General features: G+C 58.4%; 2 protein-coding genes across 7 annotated transcripts in view; one reads left to right on the top strand and one right to left on the bottom strand.

Moving 5' to 3' along the window:
* LOC112547665 (butyrophilin subfamily 1 member A1-like) overlaps positions 1-15,267 on the bottom strand; it is a 60,949-nt gene extending 45,682 nt beyond the window's left edge. Inside the window, exons 1-9 of one of the 6 annotated variants that reach the window (XM_075913666.1) lie at positions 14,669-14,862; positions 8,329-8,433; positions 6,466-6,813; positions 5,671-5,787; positions 4,821-4,841; positions 4,717-4,737; positions 4,604-4,630; positions 3,265-3,872; positions 2,364-2,564 (exon numbers count right to left, since the gene is read on the bottom strand). In XM_075913666.1, coding sequence (XP_075769781.1) covers positions 2,526-2,564; positions 3,265-3,872; positions 4,604-4,630; positions 4,717-4,737; positions 4,821-4,841; positions 5,671-5,787; positions 6,466-6,813; positions 8,329-8,433; positions 14,669-14,729 — 1,347 coding nt within the window. In that variant the 5' untranslated portion in view covers positions 14,730-14,862 and the 3' untranslated portion in view covers positions 2,364-2,525. The other 5 variants (XM_075913664.1, XM_075913662.1, XM_075913665.1 and 2 more) reach the window with 5 other exon arrangements.
* The window catches only part of LOC102447889 (uncharacterized), a 97,756-nt gene that overhangs the window by 63,124 nt on the left and 12,443 nt on the right, over positions 1-22,189 (top strand). The window lies entirely within an intron of this gene.

Below are 22,189 nucleotides of genomic sequence, written 5' to 3'. Positions count from 1 at the left end.
AGTCCCGGGGCACATGGCAGCCTGTACGTAAATGCTTCGGCACGCCAGGTGGAGACTGCGCCCGCTCCAGTCGTGGCAGTTGAGCGTTTACAGGCCAGCACGGGACCACATGGACAGGATGGCCACCGTTCCGTCCGCGGTCCTGTCAACGCTGGATTGCTGGATGAGGGAGGACGAGGTCTGCAGCGGGGTACCGTTTACACCCCCTCGCCATGCAGCTGGGCACAGACGCCTCGGAAGCAGGCTGGGGAGTCCACCTGGACGACCTGAGGACCCAAGGTATGTGGTGTCCCTGAGGCGGGGTGCTCCCCTCCTAGACCTGTTTGCTTCGGCCAGCAACAGGAAATGCCCCACGTTCTACTCGTACAGGGGGAGGGGGAGCGGGTCCCTGGGGGACACCTTGAAAGGGCTATGGCCCAGGGGCCTCCTATACGCGTTTCTCCCATTTCCCCTTATTCATGAGGTCCTGCGACCAGTGAGCGTTGGGGTGACCAAGGCGCTGGCCAGTTCACCGGTGCCCTCTGCGCGGCAGAATCACTTTGATACCCATTTTGCTCGTCTGCCAGGGGCTACTAGTCTGGGTTTTAAAGTTTTTCCTGTTGCAGACGAACTCGGCTCCCCCTCTGAAGTTTTCTTTCACTGTCTTCCACTCTTTCACCTCCGCTTCCTCCCTGGCCTGACACATTTATAGAGGGAAAACCGTGGGGTTTGGGCGGGGCGGGGCTTTTCTGAGAGAGGCATTTCCCCTGAATGTCTTATCTCTACATCTAAAAACTTGAAAACAACGACCAGTCCTGCAGCACCGTAGAGACTGACACATGGAGATGGACTCACGAGCTGTCGTGGGTACCGCCCACTGCCTCACCGCTGCGAGACTATTGGTGGGTTTTCCAGTTATACATGAACTCAGCTGCCCCTCTGAAACTTTTATACATTTAAAAACAGCAGGGGAAACGTGCCGACTTTCCCCAAATGTGTCGTTTCCAGCGTATGTGTGAAAAGCGAGAAATGTAACGGAACGCTCCATTGGTTTGCAAAATGACAAATCGGGTCTATACGACTGCAATCCAGAATGCATTTTTCAGTGAAAAATGTGTCATGGCCACGATTTCTAGCCTCCTGCAACCGAAGGGGTAGAAGTTGGTGCTGAGTCTGAGCCATGTGACCCAGCATCGTTGCAGGGGGCGCGGCCTGGCTGAGTCTCCCAAACCAACCCTGTGTCTCTCCGCCAGGGCGCCTGGACTTTTCACCCCCATCCCTGTGTTCATCCACCAAGCCAGGGTGTGTACCCCCCGGCTGTAATGCACGTTCCCAGGCAAAGCTAAAGCCAAGTGTTTCAGACAGCTGGTGGGGGCGGCGTTTATTAAATTAACCCATGTCCCAGCCAGTCCTGGACCGGTTCTGTGCCGCCTCTGCGAGTGCCTGAGGGCCCAGAACTGCCTGCAAGGCCTCAGGCCAGCCCAGGGGAAACGCCGGAGCATTTCACTCTCCCCGTCTGCCTCGTAATCCCCAAGAGAAATAGAAATACCCCCCCTGGGACCCAGAGAAGGGCCTCACCTCAGGCACAGGGAAGAGGCTGCCACCCCTATGACTGAGCTCCTGCCCCCCAATTCTTCCCCTCCCTCCCCATCAGCTTCTTCCTTGGCACTGTGCAAGCGCCACCCTCTGCCTCCATTTCTAGCTAAAAGCAGGAAACTCAGGGAGCCCAACTCTGCAGCAGGAAGGGGATTTGCTCTCCCGGCTGCAGCAAGTGGGACCTGAAAGGCGGGTCCCATAGGCGAGGGAAACAGCCTCCACTGCCCGGCCATCTTGGGGGAATGGGGCTCCATGGCTCCGCCATGGCCAAGGAATGGTGGGGCCGTGCGGGAGAAGGTCAGGTTGAACCCTGCAGCAGCCCTGATCCTCAGCTGGGGTTGGGAAGGGGGAAAGGTTGAAGGGGCGTGGTCTCAGGGAAGGGGAGTGGCTTCAGGTGGAAGGACTGTGACGGACCGGGCCGTGTCTGGGCACAGCTGAGGGCGTCCACTCAGGGCGAATTGCTCAAATCCGGGGCTCCTTACAGCCCCCAGACTGGTGACCTCTCCACACAGGCCACAAACCAGTCCCACAGAGCGCTTCAGCTGCCTGCCTGAAGCCTCACGAGCAAAACCCCTCTGACACCCCAGCAATATCCGTGCCCCAGATGGCCCCGGGCCTCATACACAGTTGGGGGGTCCTAGCACCCAATCCCACCTACCCCAAACAAGTCCTGTCCGGTTCCAAGAAACCAGCCACAGATCCCTGGTCAATTTACCCTCTGGACCTTACCCACAAATCACGCTGGGCCAATCCTTTAGAATCTATATCTAAAGGTTTATTATTACAAGAAAGAAAAGCATGAGAGTGAGGTTATTAAAGTACAGTACGTTCCATGCACCGAATCTCCCAGTTCTCGATGCAGGCTCTAGCAGGGATGTTGCAGCTGCTGGTTTAAAAGTTCTTATTGCACATCCTACGATCAGGATGGGTTCACAGGTCTTCCGGGCTCTTCAATCCCTGCAGTGCTGCCTCTGGGATGAAGTGCTGAGCTGAGAACAAAATGGCATCGACCACATGGCCTCTTTATACTCCTTCCTGGCCTCTTCTTGTATGCAGCAAGTCACCTGGTCAGAGGCCAATCTCTATGTTTCCTGCTGGCTGCTCTCAGGTGACAAACCCCATTCTTTGGGTGTGTCCATAGCCTATTGAGAGTCATTGTTCCACAGGGCCTGGCTAATTAGCATGTCCACAGGCCTAGGCTCTGCCCAATGCTCAACCACATGCAGAGAAATATTTAGTATCCGCACAGATTACAGATTCCTACCTACTCACACAGACATTCTACACTCACATAAATAGCGTACACGGGATCAGCAAACAGTAGCTTCTATTCAGCACCTCACATGGCCCCCTCCTATACCATTCTTGGGGCCAACACCCCCACCTAGGGGTGCAGCAGTGACCTGGCTGCTCCCCTCAAGATCCAGTAACGTGACAGAAGGGGTGGAGTTTTTGCTGCTTTCCCCAGCTGGGCTGAGGAAGTGCCCCTGAGGGACCCAGTAGTCAGGTCCTCGCTAGAGCCGCTCAGTTGCACACCGGAAGATCGACCCCCGCAGCCTCAATTTCCCCAGGAGGGCCAACGAGGGTGGAGCTGCCAGCCAGTTTGGGCAGGGCCGGGCCAACGCTAGCAGGGACCATTTGGGGTGTTCCCAGCCTCGCTGGAGCAGTGACGTATTTCCTACTCCCTACCCTCTGCCTCAGCTTGTTCGCTCGGCTCTCCCTGCTGAGCTCCCCTCTCCTCGCTGGCTGGGCTGGGCTGGGATCCCCTCTGGCCTGGGCCAGAACCGGGCAGATGGTCAGCGGCTCCGCGTTGGTGCCCCCAGGATGGAAATACGGGTGCAGCGTCCCGGAGAAGGTGCCGGTGAAGGTGAAGAGATGGGACCTGTCAGTCACATTGTAAAACGAGACCTCGCCCGCCTCGTAGTCCAGGAAAACCCCCACCCGGCTGGGCCTGGTGCTCACGGAGAGGAGAGTCGGGGGAGAGGTGCGGGCCTTGTATTCTCCGTCCCTCAGCCACACGACCCAGTATCCTCTCCCAGGTGAGAGTGTGATCTTCCCCTTCCTGCTCACAGATTCCCTGCAAACCCCCAGGTCCCAGCCTGTCTTGTCTCCCACCTCCACCTCCCAGTAACGCCTCCCGCCCGCGAACCCCTCGGCGCCCAGCACACAGACACAAGGGTCAAATCTCTCGGGGGTGTCGGGCAGATCCTGCCGCGTGTCTCCGAGTCTCACGCTTTTCCGATCCTCAGACAGGACGAGGTTGGGATGAGCCGTGTCTGGATCCAGCGTCACGTCCACTGGGGAGAGAGTCACAGAGTCAGGGCCGGGGGCAGGGGCGGGTCCCTGGGGTCAGCAGGAAATTAACCTGCCCCCCCGTTAATCACTAAGGGCGGAGGGAGATTGTCTGAGGGGAGTCAGGGCCCCTCTGCCTGGCAGAAGACAATGGGGGGAAGGGTAGGAGTGGGGGGAGGGGCTGGGACAGGGGCAGCCCCAGCCCCCCCGGCTGCCCTTGCCACCCCTGCAGGTTCAACAGCCGGTCCCAGAGCCGGGTTGATGCAAAATTGCTTGGTGAGGTTGGTGCCCCCCTGCGCTGCCACATCCCCACCCCGGCCCAGGGCAGTGGGCTCCCCTCCCTGCTACCAACTGGCTGGATAACTCCCTGCCAGGCTGGTCCGGCCCTGCCCCAGCACAGGGGGCTGCTTTAGGAGACCTCGCCCGGTCCCCTCCAGCCCTGGGGGGCTCCCCAAGGCACCCGGCAGAGCGAACACACAGACCCTGCCGGGGTCACACGGGGCTGCCTGGCCCAGGCTCTGCTGGGCGTTACTGGGCTGGGCGGGTCTCACACCAGCAGGCAGAATCGAACCCGGGACCTCTGGAGCTTAGGGCAGGAGCTTTGACTGAACGAGCTCCCAGCCAGCTCTGGCCGTAGAACCGACTCCCCCCCCCCCCCCCGTCCGGGGTCTCCCGCCCCCCACTGGCGTTTGTGTAACTGCCCGAGGTGGCTACAATCCCAGGGGCTGGACAGTACCTGCGCAGAGCTGGGCGCATCTCCACCCTGCAACCGAACAGAGAGAGGGGTGAGTCGCCCAGTGGGAGACTGAGTCACACAGGGGCTGTGCGGGGCGGTGGGAGGGAACTTACTGAGCTCTTCCTGGAGTTTGCCTGGAAACAAAACAGAGAGAGGGGTGAGTCGCCCCGAATGGGAGACAGAGTCACACAGGGGCTGTGCGGGGCAGGGAACTTACCATGCTCCTCCTGGAGTTTGCCTGGAAACCAAACAGAGAAAGGAGTCCCGTTATCCAGCAGAAAGGAAGCGAGTCCCGAAGACCCTCCCGCTGGGAAGTCCCAGTTCTTAGATCGAGCAGAAAACAGGACTACGTAGCACCTGAAAGACTAACAAGATGGTTTAGCCTTGGAAGTGCAGCACAGTCCTGGTTTTCTTTCAGCTAGCCCAGACTAACACGGCTGCGTTTCCCTTAGTTCAGTGTTTCTTAAACTGCGTTCTGTCTTAATGGGAAAGGCAACCTTTTCTGTTTTTCTCAATAACTTGTCGTCACCCCTCCCCCTTTCTCTTTGGTGTTCCTCGGGCTTACAAAGCTTAAGAAACGCTGCCTTAAACTGAGTCTGGATGAGCCTGCATCATCAGCCAGACCCAGCACCTCCCGGGCAGCGCAGGACTGGGCAGGGGATGAAAATCAGGACCCACCCAGCCACCGGGCCAGAGCTAAGGGGTCCCTCCGCAACCGGACAGTGTTAAGCCCGTGAAGCCAGGAGCAAGGCCGTGGGGTGAGGTGCAGGATGGGAATTCAGAGGCTCCTACTGCATTTAACTGCCGAGCCGCAGCGGGGGTAGCTCCTGGCCCCAGCCGGAGCCGGGAACAATCGTGGGAGCTGAAGGGTGAAACCACTTGACACAACTCCGTTCAGACTTAACGTTTTCAGCTCCCTCTTCCCCCTCAGCCCGGCTCCCCTGCCTGCAGCTCCCCCGGACACTGACTCAAAACCCTCCTCCCGATAGCTCTACTCTGGGATTTGTTTAAATCCCTCTCACCAATCCTGCCCTTCCCCCTTCCCGCCATCCCTCTCCTGACATCACCTTTCGCTCGGTGCTGCCTCCAGAAGCAGTAACTGGCCAGGGCGATGAGAACAAACAAAAGAGTCAGGGTCACACCGAGAGTCACCATCCAGGGGTTGGCCCTCGGGAAACGCAGCTCTGCAAGAGAAAGTGTCATTGACGTGGGAGCAAACACGCACCCCACAAGGCAGGGCCCTGCAGCCGGTGTTGCTGGGACTACGGCTGGGTCTACACTGCAGAGTTTTTGCAGAAAAACTTCACTTCCGTCCACACTGCAATTACGTTCTTTCAAGAAAAATCAAAAGACCAGAGGGGTATTTCCAAAATGGGCAAACCTTTCTACAAGGAAGAAGCCTTTTTGCAGAAGAGCACTTTCGGGAAAAGGCGTGTGTGGCTGGGGAAGAGGGAGTTCTTTCGGAAGAAGAGGGAAGAGGAAAAAGCACAGGGGCCTGCTGGCCACTCCGCCCATAGCGATCACAGCTGACATGCGAGAGAGCGTCCGTTCAGTGTGGGCACCTCTGTCGAAAAAGCCCTTTTGCAGGGTCATAGGCTCCTTCCCCTCTCTGGCATGATAAATGCAGAAGTGGGGCCCCGCCAAAGTCCCCCAAAACCTAAGCTCAGCCCCAGGAGTGCACAAAGTCACGGGAATAACCACAACACGTTAGTGTCACCTGACCGGTTAGCGGTGTTTGTGTGTCTCATTAACCCCCGGCTCAAATGTCAAATTTGGGCCACTAACCCCACCCCAGACTCCGGCGAGTCACAATCCAAGCACCAGTCGGGGCTTTCGAGAGTTTACGAAACAATGTAACTGACCTGGCACCTGCACTTCCAATAAAGCTTCCTCATAAAAGTCACCGGACTGGAAAAAACACGTGTACTGCCCCTCGTCGGAGGGCCGGACATCGCGTATTCTCAGGGAAACTTTCCCCTCGGTGATGTTGTGTTTCAAGAGCTCCGTTCTCCCTCGGTACTCCGGCATCTGCTCTCCGAACTGGTCCTGCCCGTCGCGGTACACATGCACAGCTGCAGAGAACTGGGATCGGAACCACCTCACCTGCATGCTCTCGGCGCTCATCCGGGGGGAGAGGTGGCAGGACAGGACGGCCTCCCCACCCAGGGAGGCAGCGATGGGGCACTTAGGTCCCATCACTGTGAATTGTGCTGGGAAACAGACAAGGAGAAAACTTTCAGAGGTTAGTCTGTGTCGGCACAAACAACGGGGAGTCCTGCGGCACCTTGAAGCCCCTGATCAGTTCACATCCAGCTTTTATACCCAAACGCTTTTGTTTTCTTGGGCTTCTGGGATCTGGTCTAATGCAGTTCATGCAATTCTCCCTGGGCTGGTACTTCCCTGGAGCTGTGACCTGCCCCACCCCTCAGGGATTGTGAATGGCACAATGGAAAAAATAAAACACGGCAGATTGGAGAAAAGAATCCCAACTCGACATGCGATGGGATGGAGAGTAATTTGGCTACTCAAGAGAGAGATCTTGGAGTGACTATGGATAGTTCTCTGCAAACATCCACTCCATGTCCAAAAAGCAGACAACGTTAGGAATCATTAAAAACGGGGTAGAGAATAAGACAGTGACCCCTCTGTATAAATTTATTTCCTCTGTATAAATCCATGGGACGCCCACAGCTTGAATCCCGCATGCAGATGTCGTCGCTTCATCTCCAAAAATCTCCCTTGGCCTTGGAAAAGGTTCAGAAAAGGGCAAAAAAATGCGGAGGGGTTTGGAACAGGACCCATAGGAAGAGAGATTTAAAAGTCTGTTACTTTTCAGCTTAGAAAAGAGGAGACAATGGGGGGAGAGGTGTATAAAACCATGAGTGGTGCGGAAAAAGTGAATAAGGAAAATGATTGACTTGTTCCCATAATATAACAACTAGGGGTCACCCAATGAAATGAATAGGTAGCAGGTTTAAAACAAACCAAAGGAAGTTTTTCTTCACCCAGCGCACAGCCAACCTGTGGAACTCCTCGCCGGAGGATGCTGTGACGACTAGGACTTCAGGGTTCAAAAATGAACTAGATACATTCATGGAGGTTAGGTCCATCAATGGCTGTTAGCAGGGCTTGACGATTGCGGCGAAAACCACTCGCCAGCCCTTCACTGTGCATGTGCGAGACCCGCACCGCCGGTGAATGGGGCGACCGGCTGAAATCTACTCACCACGGGGCGAGTAGATACGCGGATTTGTTGAGCCCTAGCTATTAGTCAGGGTGAGTAGGGATGGTATCCCCAGCCTGTTTTTCAGAGGCTGGGAATGGGCGACCGGAGGGATCACTGGAGGAGAAAGCCAAGGAGAAAGGAAGCTGAGGAACCCGGCCCCCAGGGTGCCCGCATAACCGCCCTTGGGTGGATTTGAACCTGGGGCCTCTGGAATTAGTGCAGGAGGGTGAGCGAAAAAGCCAGCGAGCGCCCGGCTAAGGCTGTAGGGCAGAGGTATTATCGTCACTGTTAGGGGTCTCAGTGGCACTAGCTAGGGCCGTGCCCCACACCCGGCAGTGTGTGGGTTACAGAAGCACCACGGGGGACACCCCAGGGGCCCTGTGTCGGTAGCAGACGCGGTTACTGGGCCCCCAGCTGTGCCCGGGCGTTCCTCCATGTCCTTGGCAGGGTTGAGCAGACAGGGATATCCACCCGGCAAGGAGGAAGCCGTAGCACCTACCTGAAGCCAGTCTGGGAGCCCACAGCAGGAGGCAGAGCGTGAGGTAGCCGCGCAGCGCGGAGCCAGGGGGGGACGCGGGATCCTTCCCCGTCATTGTCGCTGGGCCTGGGGGAACAGGAGCAACAACAAACCAGCGGGTGAGTGAGGGGGAGGCAGCGACAGCCCCTCGGCCGCTTGAATCTCCCGGCCCGGCCCATGGCTCAGTGATGCGACCACTAGCGCACTGCCCGGTACCCACAGACCCAGAGCAGAGGGGCCCCAGTTCCCCGCTCTGGCAAAGAGACGGCCGGCGCAGCAGGGGTGCAGGTGGGACACTCCCGGACGGGCTTCCGGCAGCTCCCAAGGCTCCTGCAGGCCGGCCGTGTCGGCAGCCCCGTGCGCTGTGTTACCCACCAGCTCTGTGATTCTTGGGGAACCAGAACATGGTCGCCTGTCAGCCTTGTGCTCGTGGGGAGTCAGGGAGTGACACTCATGGGAAACCATCCCCCTCCCTCAGGCCTCTGCTAGAATCAAAGACAAAGCAATGACAAGGCCGGGGAAGACAGACCGAAACTGCTTCAGACAAGGGGGAAGCCTAATCCGAACTAGCTAGTCCGTGCCGCGTGTAGCCGCGCGGCACGCAGTCCGAACTAGCCGGCATTTAAAAATGGCGCCAGCCGGCTTTATGCAAATGAAGCCTGGGAAATTCAAATCCCGGGCTTCATTTGCAACTCCGTATGACTACATTACCCCGCTAGTTCAAACTCCCTGCTCCAGATGCTAATGAACCTAGGCCTGCTCACACCCAAATTAGTCATTATCAGACCAATTCTAGTAACGATCCTATTGACACCTAAAATACTGACACTGCCAAGTTGCATTGTGAGCTCGTCCAAGGAACATCCCCCATAACCAGGGGTGATCAGTCTCTATTGTCTCTCCTCTTTCTCTTTGAACTATCTCTATAAAACTCCTCTCCTTGCCCCAAGAAAACTGTTCTGATACCTGGACTTAAACTGCATCAGTTCCATTGAGACTTCTTCATCTCCTGTCTGATCGTGCTGGGGGCTCTGTCCTGCTTTTCTCCTGCCCTCTGGACCCCCGGCTACCATCATCATCTGGGAACCCCGATCAGTGCAAGCTCCGTGGAGTGGTGAGGTCTCTCTCTCTCTCTCTCTTTCTCTCTCTCAACTATCTCTCTAAGCATAGCCTCCTGACCTTGCCCTAGTCAGGCTGTTTCTCCCTCTGGATTCCTGGGCTCTGGGAAGTTTCAATTTAGATTTAATATTGTAATTGTTAGATTTAATATTGTAACTGTTTGAGATCTATTCACTACTCAGAAATAAATCTCTTTGGGTATGTCTACACTACAGCGCTAGTTCGAACTAACTTAGTTCGAATTAGTTAATTCGAACTAAGCTAGTTCGAACTAACGCATCTAGAACTAAAAACTAGTTCGAACTAGCGTTTTGCTAATTCGAACTAGCAAGTCCACATTGAGTGGACTCTGAACAGGGCTTAAGGATGGCCGGAAGCAGTGCCGGCAGGGCATAAAAGGAGGACTTAGAGCGTGGAGATGCTGTCTCAGGCTAGCCGAGGGCTGCGCTTAAAGGGTCCCGACCCCCACCCCGGACACACAGTTCTAAGGGGTGCCCCGCTTGCAAAGAAGTTCTGGCTTGGAGTGCCCTGAGTGCCCACACTGGGCACATCACACCACTCGGCCATCAGCCCGGCTGCACTTGCCGCAGGCTGCCATCTGGGGAGAGGGGGCAATTGGGGGGCTGCAGGAGAGCTTCCACCCCCAGAAGCCCGCAGAGCCAGCCCAGTCCTCCCCATCGGGGGCTCGTACCCCATTCCTCCCTCACCTCCTTCCACTTACCCTTCCTTAGCCCCCCTTCTTATTGATGTACAAAATAAAGATAACGTTTCTTCCAACATTGACTCTGTCTTTATTGAAAAAAAACTGGGGGAGACTGGGAAAAGGAGGTGGGAGAGGGGAAGAGAAAGGCTGGGAGAGGGGAGGGCAACTAACATGATCAGGGGTTGGGAACAGGTCCCAGATGAAGAAAGGCTACAGAGACTGGGACTGTTCAGCTTAGAAAAGAGGAGACGGAGGGGGGACAGGATAGAGGTCTCTAAAAGCAGGGGTTGGGTGGAGAGGGTGCATTCAGAAAAGTTCTTCATGAGTTCCCATAAAGAAGGACTAGAGGACACCAAAGGAAAGGAATGGGTAGCAGGCTTGAAACTAGTAAGAGAAAGTTGTTCTTCTTCAGAAAGCAAATAGTTAACCTGTGGAACTCCTTGCTGCAGGAGGCTGTGAAGGCTACAACTAGAACAGAGTTTAAAGGGAAGTGAGATAAAGTGATGGAGGTTGGGTCCATGGAGTCCTATTAGCCAGAGGGTAGGAGTGGTGTCCCTGCCCAAGGTTTGTGGAAGGCTGGAGAGGGATGGCACGAGACAAATGGCTTGGTCACTGTCTTCGGTCCATCCCCTCCAGGGTCCCTAGGGTTGGCCGCTGTCGGCAGACAGGCTACTGGGCTAGATGGACCTTTGGTCTGACCCAGTACGGCCATTGTAAGCTCAGGGCTCAGGGTCGGGGGTCTCAGTGGACCCCCTTGATTTTCATGCACACCTGGTCCTGGGTGGCCAGGCTGGCAGCTCTCCTGCCCTAGACGGCCACTTTCCTGTGCCTAGTGCGGAGATCGTGGACGAGGTCCACGATGTCCGCACTAGCCCAGGAAGGTGCCCGCCTCTTGCGGTCCAGGGCAAGCTCCCGGGAGCCGCCAGCCTGGTCCCGGGAAGAGGGGGTGGGCTGGGGGGCATCGGGTGGGTGGCTCTGTGCCGTGCCAGGTGCAGGGTCTGCTAGCTGGGTGCTGGCAGGCTTGCACCTGGCACGGGCACCGTAGCCAGCCCGTGCCCCTTTAAGGGGTCCGGGGCCGGGAGGGGGGCATAGAGTTTCCCTGGTGTTGGCCAGAGTGGCCACCAGGGAAACCTGGGGAGGGCTAGCCTCCCACTAGTTCGAACTAAAGGGCTACACAGCCCTTAGTTCGAACTAGCTAGTTCGAACTAGGCGTTAGTCCTCGTAAAATGAGGTTTACCTAGTTCGAACTAAGCGCTCCGCTAGTTCGATTCAAATTCGAACTAGCGGAGCGCTAGTGTAGCGCATAGGAAAGTTAGTTCGAACTAACGTCCGTTAGTTCGAACTAACTTTCTAGTGTAGACAGACCCTTTCATTGTTAAGCTGGTTGCTTCTCTCTCTTTCTTTCTCTTTTGCTCACTCTTCCTTAAGGGGTGTTGTTTTGGCTTCCCCGTTCGCTCTGCAACAACGCTTCTTGTACCCAAGCGAAAGATCCCTGGAGTGCCCAAAATCCTGTGGGGTTTGCTCATCGTGTGGTTTACCTGTGAATGACTGTGGTGTGAAAGTGGGGATAGGGGGTGCTGAACCTGGGGGTGCATGAGGATAGCAGCTTAAAGTGCTGTTTAATCCAGCCCACGGAGTCCAAAGGCACATGAGGGTGCAGTGTGGCATTGCTGTGAAACCAGCCAGCTGAGTCCGGGGACATAGGAGGGGTCAGCGTGTGAGTGCTGAGTACCCAGTCCTCTCAGACGTGCCCTGTTAGTGGATGTGAGTGTCTGGGTGTGTTGCCAAGGTGGGAAGAACCCGCCCTGAGGAACCTAGTTCCTGCAGGAGAGCTCCAGTGGGAGGGGGAATTGGCAGCAGGGAGAATTCAGCCCCATATGAGAGCCCAAGTAAGCACCAACAGCACACTGATAGAACTGTTAACCTTCCCCCAGTCCCATAAGGGTAACCCTGATAAATGAGCATACCCCAGAGTACTGGGCAAATCTGGTAACAGCTGCACCAGAATCGTAGAGTCACTGAGCACTAGAACAGGGAGGGGCATTGAGTCCAGTCCTCTGTCCCCACGGCAGAACCAAGCACCGGCTAGATCATCCCTGGCAGGCGTCTGTCCAACCTGCTCTTCAATATCTCCAGGGACGGAGACTCCACAACCTCCCTGGGCAATTTATTCCAGTGTGTCACCCCCCTGACAGTGAGGAAGTTTTTCCTAATGTCCAACCTCAACCTCCCTTGCTGCAGTTTAAGCCCATTGCTGCTTGTTCTATCCTCAGAGGCCAAGATGAACAAGTTTTCTCCCTCCTCCTTGTGACACCCTTTTAGATACCTGAAAACGGCTCTCATGTCCCCCCTCAGTCTTCTCTTTTCCAAACTAAACAAGCCAAATTCTTTCAGTCGTCCCTCCTAGCTCCTGTTCTCTCGACCTTGCGTCATTCTTGTTGCTCTTCTCTGGACCCTCTCCAAATTCTCCACATCTTTCCCCAAATGTGGTGCCCAGAACTGGACACAAGTCTCCAGCTGAGGCCTGATCAGTGCAGAGCAGAGCGGAAAAATGACGTCTCGTGTCTTGCTCACCACCCTCCGGTTCAGGCCGCCCAGAATCCTGTTGGCTTTTTTTTTGCAACAGCATCACACTGTTGACTCCTATTTTGCGTAAGTCCACTCTGACCCCGCGATCCCTTTCTGCCGGACTCCTTCCTAGACAGTCGCTTCCCGTTCTGTGTGTGTGAGACACGGATTGTTCCTTCCTAAGTGGAGCACTTTGCATTTTCCTTATTCGACATCATCCTATTGAGCTCCGACCATTTCTCCAGTGTGTCCAGATCAGTTCCAATTCTGACCCGTCCTCCAGAGCACTCGCAACTCCTCCCAGCGTGGGATCTTCTGCAACTTAATAAGCCTCCTCTCTATGCCGATATCTAAATCGTTGATGAAGATCTTGAACAGAAACGGCCCCAAACCAGACCCCTGCGGAGCCCCCCTTGTTCTGCCCTTCCAGCAGGACTGTGAACCGTTCATAACGACTCTCTGAGTACGGTTATCCAGCCGGTTATTCACCCACCTTATAGTAGCCCCATCTAGGTTGTGTTTCCCTAGTTTATTGATAAGAATATCATGCGAGACCGTATCAAACCCCTTACTAAAGTCTAGGTATACCACAACCACCGCTTCTCCCTTCTCCACAAGGCTCGTTATCCTATCAAAGAAAGCTATCAGATTGGTATCATCTGCAAATTTTGTCACCTCCCTGTTTACCCAGGTCACAAAACGCAAGTGACCATTGGCAGGGCGTGGAGGGAATGGCCCCTAAGGTCCCTTCTGGCCCTGCGGCTGCAGGCGGCAGATAGAAAACGCACACGGGACGGCCCAGCCCGGGGCCAGATAAGACTGGAGGCAGGTTTGGGTTCAATGTGGCAAAGCCAGATAAGTGAAGGGAAAGGAGTCGGGAGAAACAAACAACGGATCGCTCTGCGGCACACCCTGCTCCCCACCCACCCACCCCCTCCCTGAGCCTGCACCCCCTCCCCCACACTCCTTCCCCAAGCCTGCACCCCCTCCCCATCCATAGCCCTCCCCGAGCCTGCACCCCCACCCACACCCCCTCCCCAAGTCTCTGCCCTCCACCCACCCCCTCCCCGAACCTGCACCCTCCCCACCCACAGCCCCTCATGAAGCCTGTGCTCCCTCCCCACCCACACCCCCTCCCCTATACTGCACCCTGTCACCCACCCACACCCCCTCCCCGAGCCTGCACCCTGTCACCCACCCACACCCCCTCCCCACGCCTGCACCCCTTCACCCACACTCCCTCCCCAAAGCTGCACCTCCTCCCCCACACTCCCTCATGAGCCTGCACCCCCTCTCACTCACCCCCTCCCTGAGCCTGCACCCCCGCCCACACTCCCTCCCTGAGCCTGCACCCCCCCACACCCACACCCTCTCCCCTTACCTGCACCCCTCCACCCACACTTCTTCCTGCAGCCTGCACCCTCCCCCAAACTCCCGCAGCCTGGGGAGGGGGAGGTTGGGGTGGGGGATGGCTTGGGCTCTGGACCCCACTACAATTTTATACAAACCTGCCCCCCGCCCCCTCCCGGACTGAAGCTTTGACCGGGGCCTGTCTCTGCTGGGGGCTCAACATTTGGGCCCCCTTTGTCCCCTCCCTTGGGCCAAACCCACTCCCCACAGTCTGGCACCTGAGCTCCCCTCCTGGTAGGGCCGGCCCTGGTCCTGGGGAGACTTTGCTCCCTGAATCCCAGGGGGGGCAGAGACCTCAGGAGGCATCGGGTCCAGCCCCCTGCCCAAAGCAGGACCGACCCGACTCCATCATCCCAGCCAGGGCTTGGTCCAGCCGGGACTGACACACCTCTAGGGATGGAGAGCCCACCCCTCCCTAGGGAACCCAGCCCAGCACTTCCCCACCCGCCTCGGGAAATCGTTTGTCCTAATCTCCCGCCTCCCTCACGGGACCGTTGCTCCTCGTCACTCCCCCTCCCTTACCGAGGCGGCGGCCCGGCGCCGTGCAGGGAGCCCCGAGCCGGAGGGCTGGGACCGGCCTCATCCCGGCGGGTCTCACGACCTGGGCTGCTCAGCTGTCTGGGCCCGGCGGCCTCCCCCCCGCCTCTCGCTCCGAACGCCGGCGCAGAACGGTGCCTCCCGGGCTGGGTGGGGCAGAGCCACTGGGACAGGGACAGCCCCGCCCTGGGCACTGAGCCGGGGGCGCAGTGTGGGGAGCAGCATAGGGGTGGCCCTGCCCCCCCCGGCCCCAGATCCTGCCCCAGGGGTCTCCAGAGCAGGGAAGGACAGGGGCCTGGTTTGCACCCTCTTCCGGGGGGGGGGGGGCAGTGTGAAGGGGGGGCTGAGCTGAATCTAGAGGGACTGAGTGAGAAGGGGGCAGGAAGAGGCCAGGTTGTGGGGGCAAAGTCACATCCCCACCTGGCCCTGTGCCCGGGGTGCCCCTCACCTGCGACCGGCAGCTCCACGGCGGGCACGGACAGAGCCCGGGTTTACCCCACGGCTGGCTGCAGCCCCGACCGAGTCGGAGAGTCCATGGGTGGCTGGGCGGGCGGGGATGCAGGGGCCGTGTTGTTCAGCAGAGATAGGAGCTGCTCTTGGCTGGGTCCCCGCAGGCTGGAGCCTTGTCAGCCGCACGAATTCCCCTTCCCCCAGCTCCATCCACAGAGGAAACACTGGAGACGGGGAGAGCGAACAGCCCTGGGCCCAGCGCAGACACCCCCCAGCCGCACCCCCTGGGAGCAGCGGGCTGGCTGGTGGGGAGGGGGAGCCGGATCGGGCCCTGTCCATGCAGCAGGAGGGGGATCTGGAGGGGTCTGACCCGAGAAGGGGGTCTATACATCCTGCGGGAAAAGGGGGTTTTGTGCAAAAAGGAAACGTCCGCACGGCTTGGTTTTGCACAAAAGCCCCTCGCGCAAAAACGGATCAGCAGGAAATATGCAAATGAGATTGCCCCTCATGCAAATGAGTCCCCCATTAGCATAGTTTTCTGCCGCAAAAACTGGCTGTGTAGACGTACATCGCCTCAATCCCCCAGCAGGCGCATATGGGAGGAGACGGTCCTTCAGATACCCCGGACCCAACCTGTGTAGGGCATCAGGATACCTGAGCTCTAACAGGGATGCAAAATTGTTTGGGACAAACTCCCGATTTGTCTGGATCCGATCTTTCGGGGCATCCATAGTTACAACCAAAGGTTAAGAGGGTGGTAACGGAGAAAAATATAATTAACTAAGAAGTGTGGCCCGTCACTGGCCGGGCCAAGCCATTTTGCGTCGATGACGCCGATAGGAAAGTTTGAGAAATTAAATCGATGTCCTAGATTTGGGAAACCACAGAACAGTTTGACATCTGTCTCATTTCAAGGTCAAACGTTATTCACTGTATTGACAAAGTCCCAGCCCTTGTATGTTGAAATCCGAAACTCGTAACGCTCCCATGGCACGCCGGCAGCTTGAATCCTGCGGATAGATGTGGTCGCCTGAAAAAAGATCTCTTGGTCTTGGAAAAGGTTCAGAGAAGGGCCACAGAACTGCGGAGGGATACAAAGAGAGATTAAAAAGACGGGGACTGTTCAGCTGAGAAAAGAGGAGATTCAGGGGTAGGATCGAGATCTATAAAATCAGGACTGGTGTGGAAAAAACGAATAAGGAAAAGTGATTGACTTATTCCCACAATATAAGAAGTAGGGGTCACCAAAGGAAATGACTAGGTAGCAGGTTTACATCAAAGGAAGTTTTTCTTCTCTCAGCACACAACCTGTGGAACTCCTCGCCAGAGGATGTTGTGAAGGCCATGACTTTGAGAGGGCTCAAAAAAGAGCTAGACAGATTCATGGAGGTTAGCTCCATCAATGGCTACTAGCCAGGACAGGTAGGAACGGTGTCCCTCGCCTCTGTTTGTCTGGAAATCGGCGACAGCGGAGGGATCATGAGAGGATTACTTGTTCTGTTTACTCCCTCTGGGGCACCTGGCGTTGGCCGCTGTGGGCAGACAGGACACGGGGCTGGATAGGCCGTTGGTCTAACCCATCTCTGCTCTGATGCTCCATGACTCTTTCTGCAACGACTTTGAATTATTTTGTGATTTGCTGCCGCGACCACGTCCTTCGCCCTATACAACGATAGTCGACTCAGTGCCGCCATTTTCACTTTAGCCAATACGTCCGTGAACGCCAGTCGCCGTTCTTTTAAACCCCGCTCGTCTGTAGAAGCGGGCTGGGCCAACGGAAGCTCACGACCCCGTCAGCATGTGAGGTTCATCTCCACGATGCTACAGGACTAGTCGGGCGCTTTACGGTTTTCCAATCCTAACCGTCACGCCTTTTTTTTTTCTCTCCCGGGGACGAAAACCAAAACCAAGGATTTTACCCTTTCACCCGGTGCGTGGTCAGCTGCCAGACGGTGCATGCCAAAACAGACCAACAAACTTTGCACAATAAAGAATAGTGGGGGCGGGGGGGGGGGGGGGTGTTCCCATCCCCCCATGTATCAGAGGGGTAACTGTGTTAGTCTGGATCTGCAAATGCGACAAGGAGTCGTGAAGCACTTTATCATCTATGAGGTGCTATAGGGCTCCTTGTCGCTTTTGCATCGCCCCACGGCAATTTATCCCTGTGTTGAACCCCTGGAAAGTCACCGCTTGTGTGGAGAGGGGGGTTCCCAACTGTAAGGGGGACTTTCTATTGCACCCCCAAACTTTGCAAACTACAGGAGAGCTGGAGGAGGGCGCCCAACCCCCCTGGGTAATCTATCCCTGCGTTGAACCCCCGGAAAGTCACCGCTTGTGTGGAGAGGGGGGTTCCCAACTGTAAGGGGGACTTTCTATTGCACCCCCAAACTTTGCAAACTACAGGAGAGCTGGAGGAGGGCGCCCAACCCCCCTGGGTAATGTATCCCTGCGTTGAACCCCCGGAAAGTCACCACTTGTGTGGAGAGGGGGGTTCCCAACTGTAAGGGGGACTTTCTATTGCACCCCCAAACTTTGCAAACTACAGGAGAGCTGGAGGAGGGCGCCCAACCCCCCTGGGTAATCTATCCCTGCGTTGAACCCCCAGAAAGTCACCGCTTGTGTGGAGAGGGGGGTTCCCAACTGTAAGGGGGACTTTCTATTGCACCCCCAAACTTTGCAAACTACAGGAGAGCTGGAGGAGGGCGCCCAACCCCCCTGGGTAATGTATCCCTGCATTGAACCCCCGGAAAGTCACCGCTTGTGAGGAGAGGGGGGTTCCCAACTGTAAGGGGGACTTTCTATTGCACCCCCAAACTTTGCAAACTACAGGAGAGCTGGAGGAGGGCGCCCAACCCCCCTGGGTAATGTATCCCTGCGTTGAACCCCAGGAAAGTCACCGCTTGTGTGGAGAAGGGGGTTCCCAACTGTAAGGGGGACTTTCTATTGCACCCCCAAACTTTGCAAACTACAGGAGAGCTGGAGGAGAGGCCACAACCCCCCTGGGTAATGTATCCCAGCGTTGAACCCCCGGAAAGTCACCGCTTGTGTGGCGAGGGGGGTTCCCAATGGGTCCAAGCCAACCCCCAGCGGGCAGGGAGCCGTGTGAACGCGGCGGCTCGGGATCCCACACACGCCCCTTCCCCGTGGCTGGAGCCGGCCCAGGAGCGGGAGGAGTCTCGGCGGAGCCAGCCCCTTCCTGTGCTCCCGGACACCGCGCCGGGCTGCGGCCCGCTCCCGGCCGGAGACTCGCTCCCCGATCCGGAGTCACTCCGGAGCCAGCCCAGCGCGGCGGGTTCCAGGCGCGGGTGAGACGCGGCTGCGGGCGCCGCTGGGGAGGGGGGTGGGTACTGTGGGGCCGGGAGAAACCCCCAACCAGGGGCTGGGGGGCTGGGACCCCCCTTTATCTCTGGGCTGGGCCTGAGCCGGACCCCCTGGAGAGCTGGGGGGGGGGGTGAAGCCCTTTGAGAGCCCCCCCCCGGGGAAAGCGGGGCAGGAGAGCGGGGGGGGGGGGAGTTGGTTTCCCACAGCGAAGGGGCCCCACCCGAAGCAGTGACTCCTGCGTGGGAACTAGCCCCCCTGTTCCCCCCAGCGTGGGAACTAGCCCCCCCCAGGTCCCCCCGCCTGGGAACTAGCCCCCCTGTTCCCCCCAGCGTGGGAACTAGCCCCCCCAGATCCCCCCCGCCTGGGAACTAGCCCCCCCCAGGTCCCCCCAGCCTGGGAACTAGCCCCCCCAGATCCCCCCCGCCTGGGAACTAGCCCCCCTGTTCGCCCCAGCCTGGGAACTAGCCCCCCCCCCGGGTCCCCCCAGCCTGGGAACTAGCCCCCCCCAGGTCCCCCCCGCCTGGGAACTAGCCCCCCTGTTCGCCCCAGCCTGGGAACTAGCCCCCCCAGATCCCCCCAGCCTGGGAACTAGCCCCCCCCAGATCCCCCCAGCCTGGGAACTAGCCCCCCCCAGGTCCCCCCAGCCTGGGAACTAGCCCCCCCCAGATCCCCCCAGCCTCGGAACTAGCCCCCCCCAGGTCCCCCCAGCCTGGGAACTAGCCCCCCCCAGGTCCCCCCAGCCTGGGAACTAGCCCCCCCCAGGTCCCCCCCGCCTGGGAACTAGCCCCCCCCAGGTCCCCCCAGCCTGGGAACTAGCCCCCCCAGGTCCCCCCAGCCTGGGAACTAGCCTCCCCCAGGTCCCCCCAGCCTGGGAACTAGCCCCCCCCAGGTTCCTCCCAGCCTCGGAACTAGCCCCCCCCAGGTCCCCCCAGTGTGGGAACTAGCCCCCCCCAGGTCCTCCCAGCGTGGGAACTAGCCTCCCCCAGGTCCCCTCAGCCTGGGAACTAGCCCCCCCCAGGTCCCCCCAGCCTCGGAACTAGCCCCCCCAGGTCCCCCCAGTGTGGGAACTAGCCCCCCCCCAGGTCCCCCCCAGCCTGGGAACTAGCCTCCCCCAGATCCCCTCAGCCTGGGAACTAGCCCCCCCTCAGGTCCCCCCAGCGTGCGAACTAGCCCCCCCAGCTCCCCCCAGCATGGGAACTAGGCCCCCTGTTCCCCCCAGCGTGGGAACTAGGCCCCCTGTTCCCCCCAGCCTGGGAACTAGCCCCCCCAATTCTCCCCAGCCTGGGAACTACCCTCCCTGTTCCCCCCAGCCTGTGAATTAGCTCCCCATGTTTTCCCCATCCTTGGATTAGCCCCCCACTGGCCCCCCAGCCTGGGAACTACCCCCCCCACTATTCCCCCATCCTGGAATTAGCCCCCCATTAACTTCCCCCACCTGGAATTTCCTCCCCATCACTGTCCCCCCAACCTGGGAACTAGCCCCCAACTAGCCCTCCAGCCTGGAATTAGCCCCCCATTGTCTCCCCCCGGCCTGGATTCCCCCCACCTGGGAATTACCCCCCCAAATTCCCCCCAGTATGGAATTAGCCCCCCATTATTACCCCAGATTGGGAACTAGCCCCTCACTTCCCCCCCCCCCCCAGTCTGGAATTTCCCTCCTCACTTCCCCCCCAGCCTGGGAATTACCCCACATGTCCCCCGGCCTGGAATTAGCCCCCCATTGTTCCCCCAAATTGGGAACTAGCACCCCACTTCCCCCCAGACTAGAATTAGCGCCCCCCACTGTTCCCCCCAGCCTGGAATTAGCCCCCCCCATATTCCTGCCAGCCAGGGCAGCGGCCTGGGTGCAGGACCTCAGCTGTGCCCAGGGGGGCCCTTTTCACACGGGGGGGGTCCTGGTACGGAATTGGGGGTGCGGGCTGCGGGTGACCATTCGAGGGTCGATTCGGGGTAACAAGGTGAGCGAGTGGCAGAGTCTGACTCCTTTATGTGCCGGGGGGGGATCGGGGTATGAAATAAATTAACCCCCCAAAACCTGCCCCCTTGTCTGTCCCCCCCCCCCCCCCCCTCCGGCCAGGCTGCGGAGTCGTGGCCGTGTTTGGATCCGTCCGCCCGGCGCGGGACATGGCCACCATGGCGCCAGCTCCGGTAGGTGGGAGGACGGGGGTAGCGGCTGGCGGGCTGGGGCGGGGAGGAGAGCAGGAGATGGGATCTCTGCTGGGATCTGGGAATATGGGCCTGGAGTCCAGGGCTCCCCTGGGGCGATCCGCGACTCAGTTTCCCTGCCTGGCCAGTGCCACTTCCGCAGGGTCTGGTGGGGGGACTCAGGCCCACCCTCTCCTCCAGATCCCGGCTCCGGGGGCCCCGTAATGGTCCCTCCTACCAAATTCTGAGGTCCTCCCCGGGAACCCCTCTCCCCACCTTGCCTCAGTTTTCAGCAGCCCCAGCTGGTTTGAACCCGGGCTGCTTTCCCGCTCAGCCTCGCCACCCTCCCTGGATCCCCCCCTCGCTGGGTTTGCCGAGCCAAGCGTCCTCTGTGACGAAGCGGGGGGGTTGTCTGCGCGCCATTCAGTGATACGGGGTTTCGACGGCCCTGTGGTAACCGTGCATGTGTGCCTCAGTTTCCCTGGGCCACTTCATTACTGATGTGATTGGGGGGCAGAGATGGGGGAGCAGGACCCTGGTTCTGGGCCCCCCTTTCCCCAAGTCGGGCTGCACTGCTGGCTCCTGGTCCCGTTGCCCCCCCCCGGTGACACCCTTTTCCCAGGGAGGGTCGTCAGCCGGCCCTCCTGCAGCCTGTCCCTGCCTCTTTCTCATCCGCGGCCCAAAGCTCCCCTTTTGCACCCCAATTAATATATTGGTCCAGGCCACTGCAGGGGCTACTCCCCATCACCGAACTCGGGGGAGGGGATCGTGGCTGAGCGTGCAGGTGCTGAGTGCGGGGCTCTGGCTCTTTCAGGGGGCGGTGACCTTCGAGGAGGTGGCCGTGTATTTCACGGAGGAGGAATGGGCGCTGCTGGACCCCGCACAGAGACACCTCTACCAAGCTGTCATGCGGGAGAACTACAAGACGGTGACCTCGCTGGGTAAGCAACCCCGCTCCCTCGGGTATTCGAAACCGGAGGAGGTTGCTGATCAACCCGAAATCGGTTTGCACCCAGCGTTCTTCCTCTAGTTGTAAGGGGGCGGCCAAGGCCCATAATCCCTAGAGCTCCAGAAAGAGCCTGTCACCTCCATACCCCTTGCAGAGATGAATGAGCAGAGCTGCTAGCCTCTCCCTGTCCAAGGCAGAGCATGGGGGTATGTTCCTCCTGTCATATGAAATGCTGGCTCCTCCCCCCTCCCCCGGGGATTTTGTGGGTCCTGCCCTTCTGTGCCTGGGACGGGCAGGCTTAAAAAGGGGGGAAGAGGTGGATTGGAAGTAGAGTCGAAAAATCCTTCCCTGAATTGTCTGCAAAAGGAAACTGCAGCAGGTCTCCGCAAAAGGTCTCTTGGCCCATTTCCCCGGCTGTTGGCTGCAGACAAGGCCTTTCTCCCACCCAGCACATCTGGCAACAGCTGTGTCTCTGCAGAACTGCAAGACCCTGGTTTTCTCTCGCTTCCCTCCCCGGAGCAGGCCGTCCTGTTCCCCCGCCGGAGGCGAGCTTCCAGCCGGAGAAGGGGGAAGAAGGGTGGGGCTGTGCGGAACGGGAGCTCCCAAGAAACCGGAACCCCGGGTGGGGAATTAGTGGATTC

Source organism: Pelodiscus sinensis, chromosome 32, assembly GCF_049634645.1.
Source record: "Pelodiscus sinensis isolate JC-2024 chromosome 32, ASM4963464v1, whole genome shotgun sequence".
NCBI lineage: Eukaryota > Metazoa > Chordata > Testudines > Trionychidae > Pelodiscus > Pelodiscus sinensis.
The sequence above is the reverse complement of the archived record's forward strand: the minus strand, read 5'-3'. Positions and strand labels throughout refer to the sequence as shown.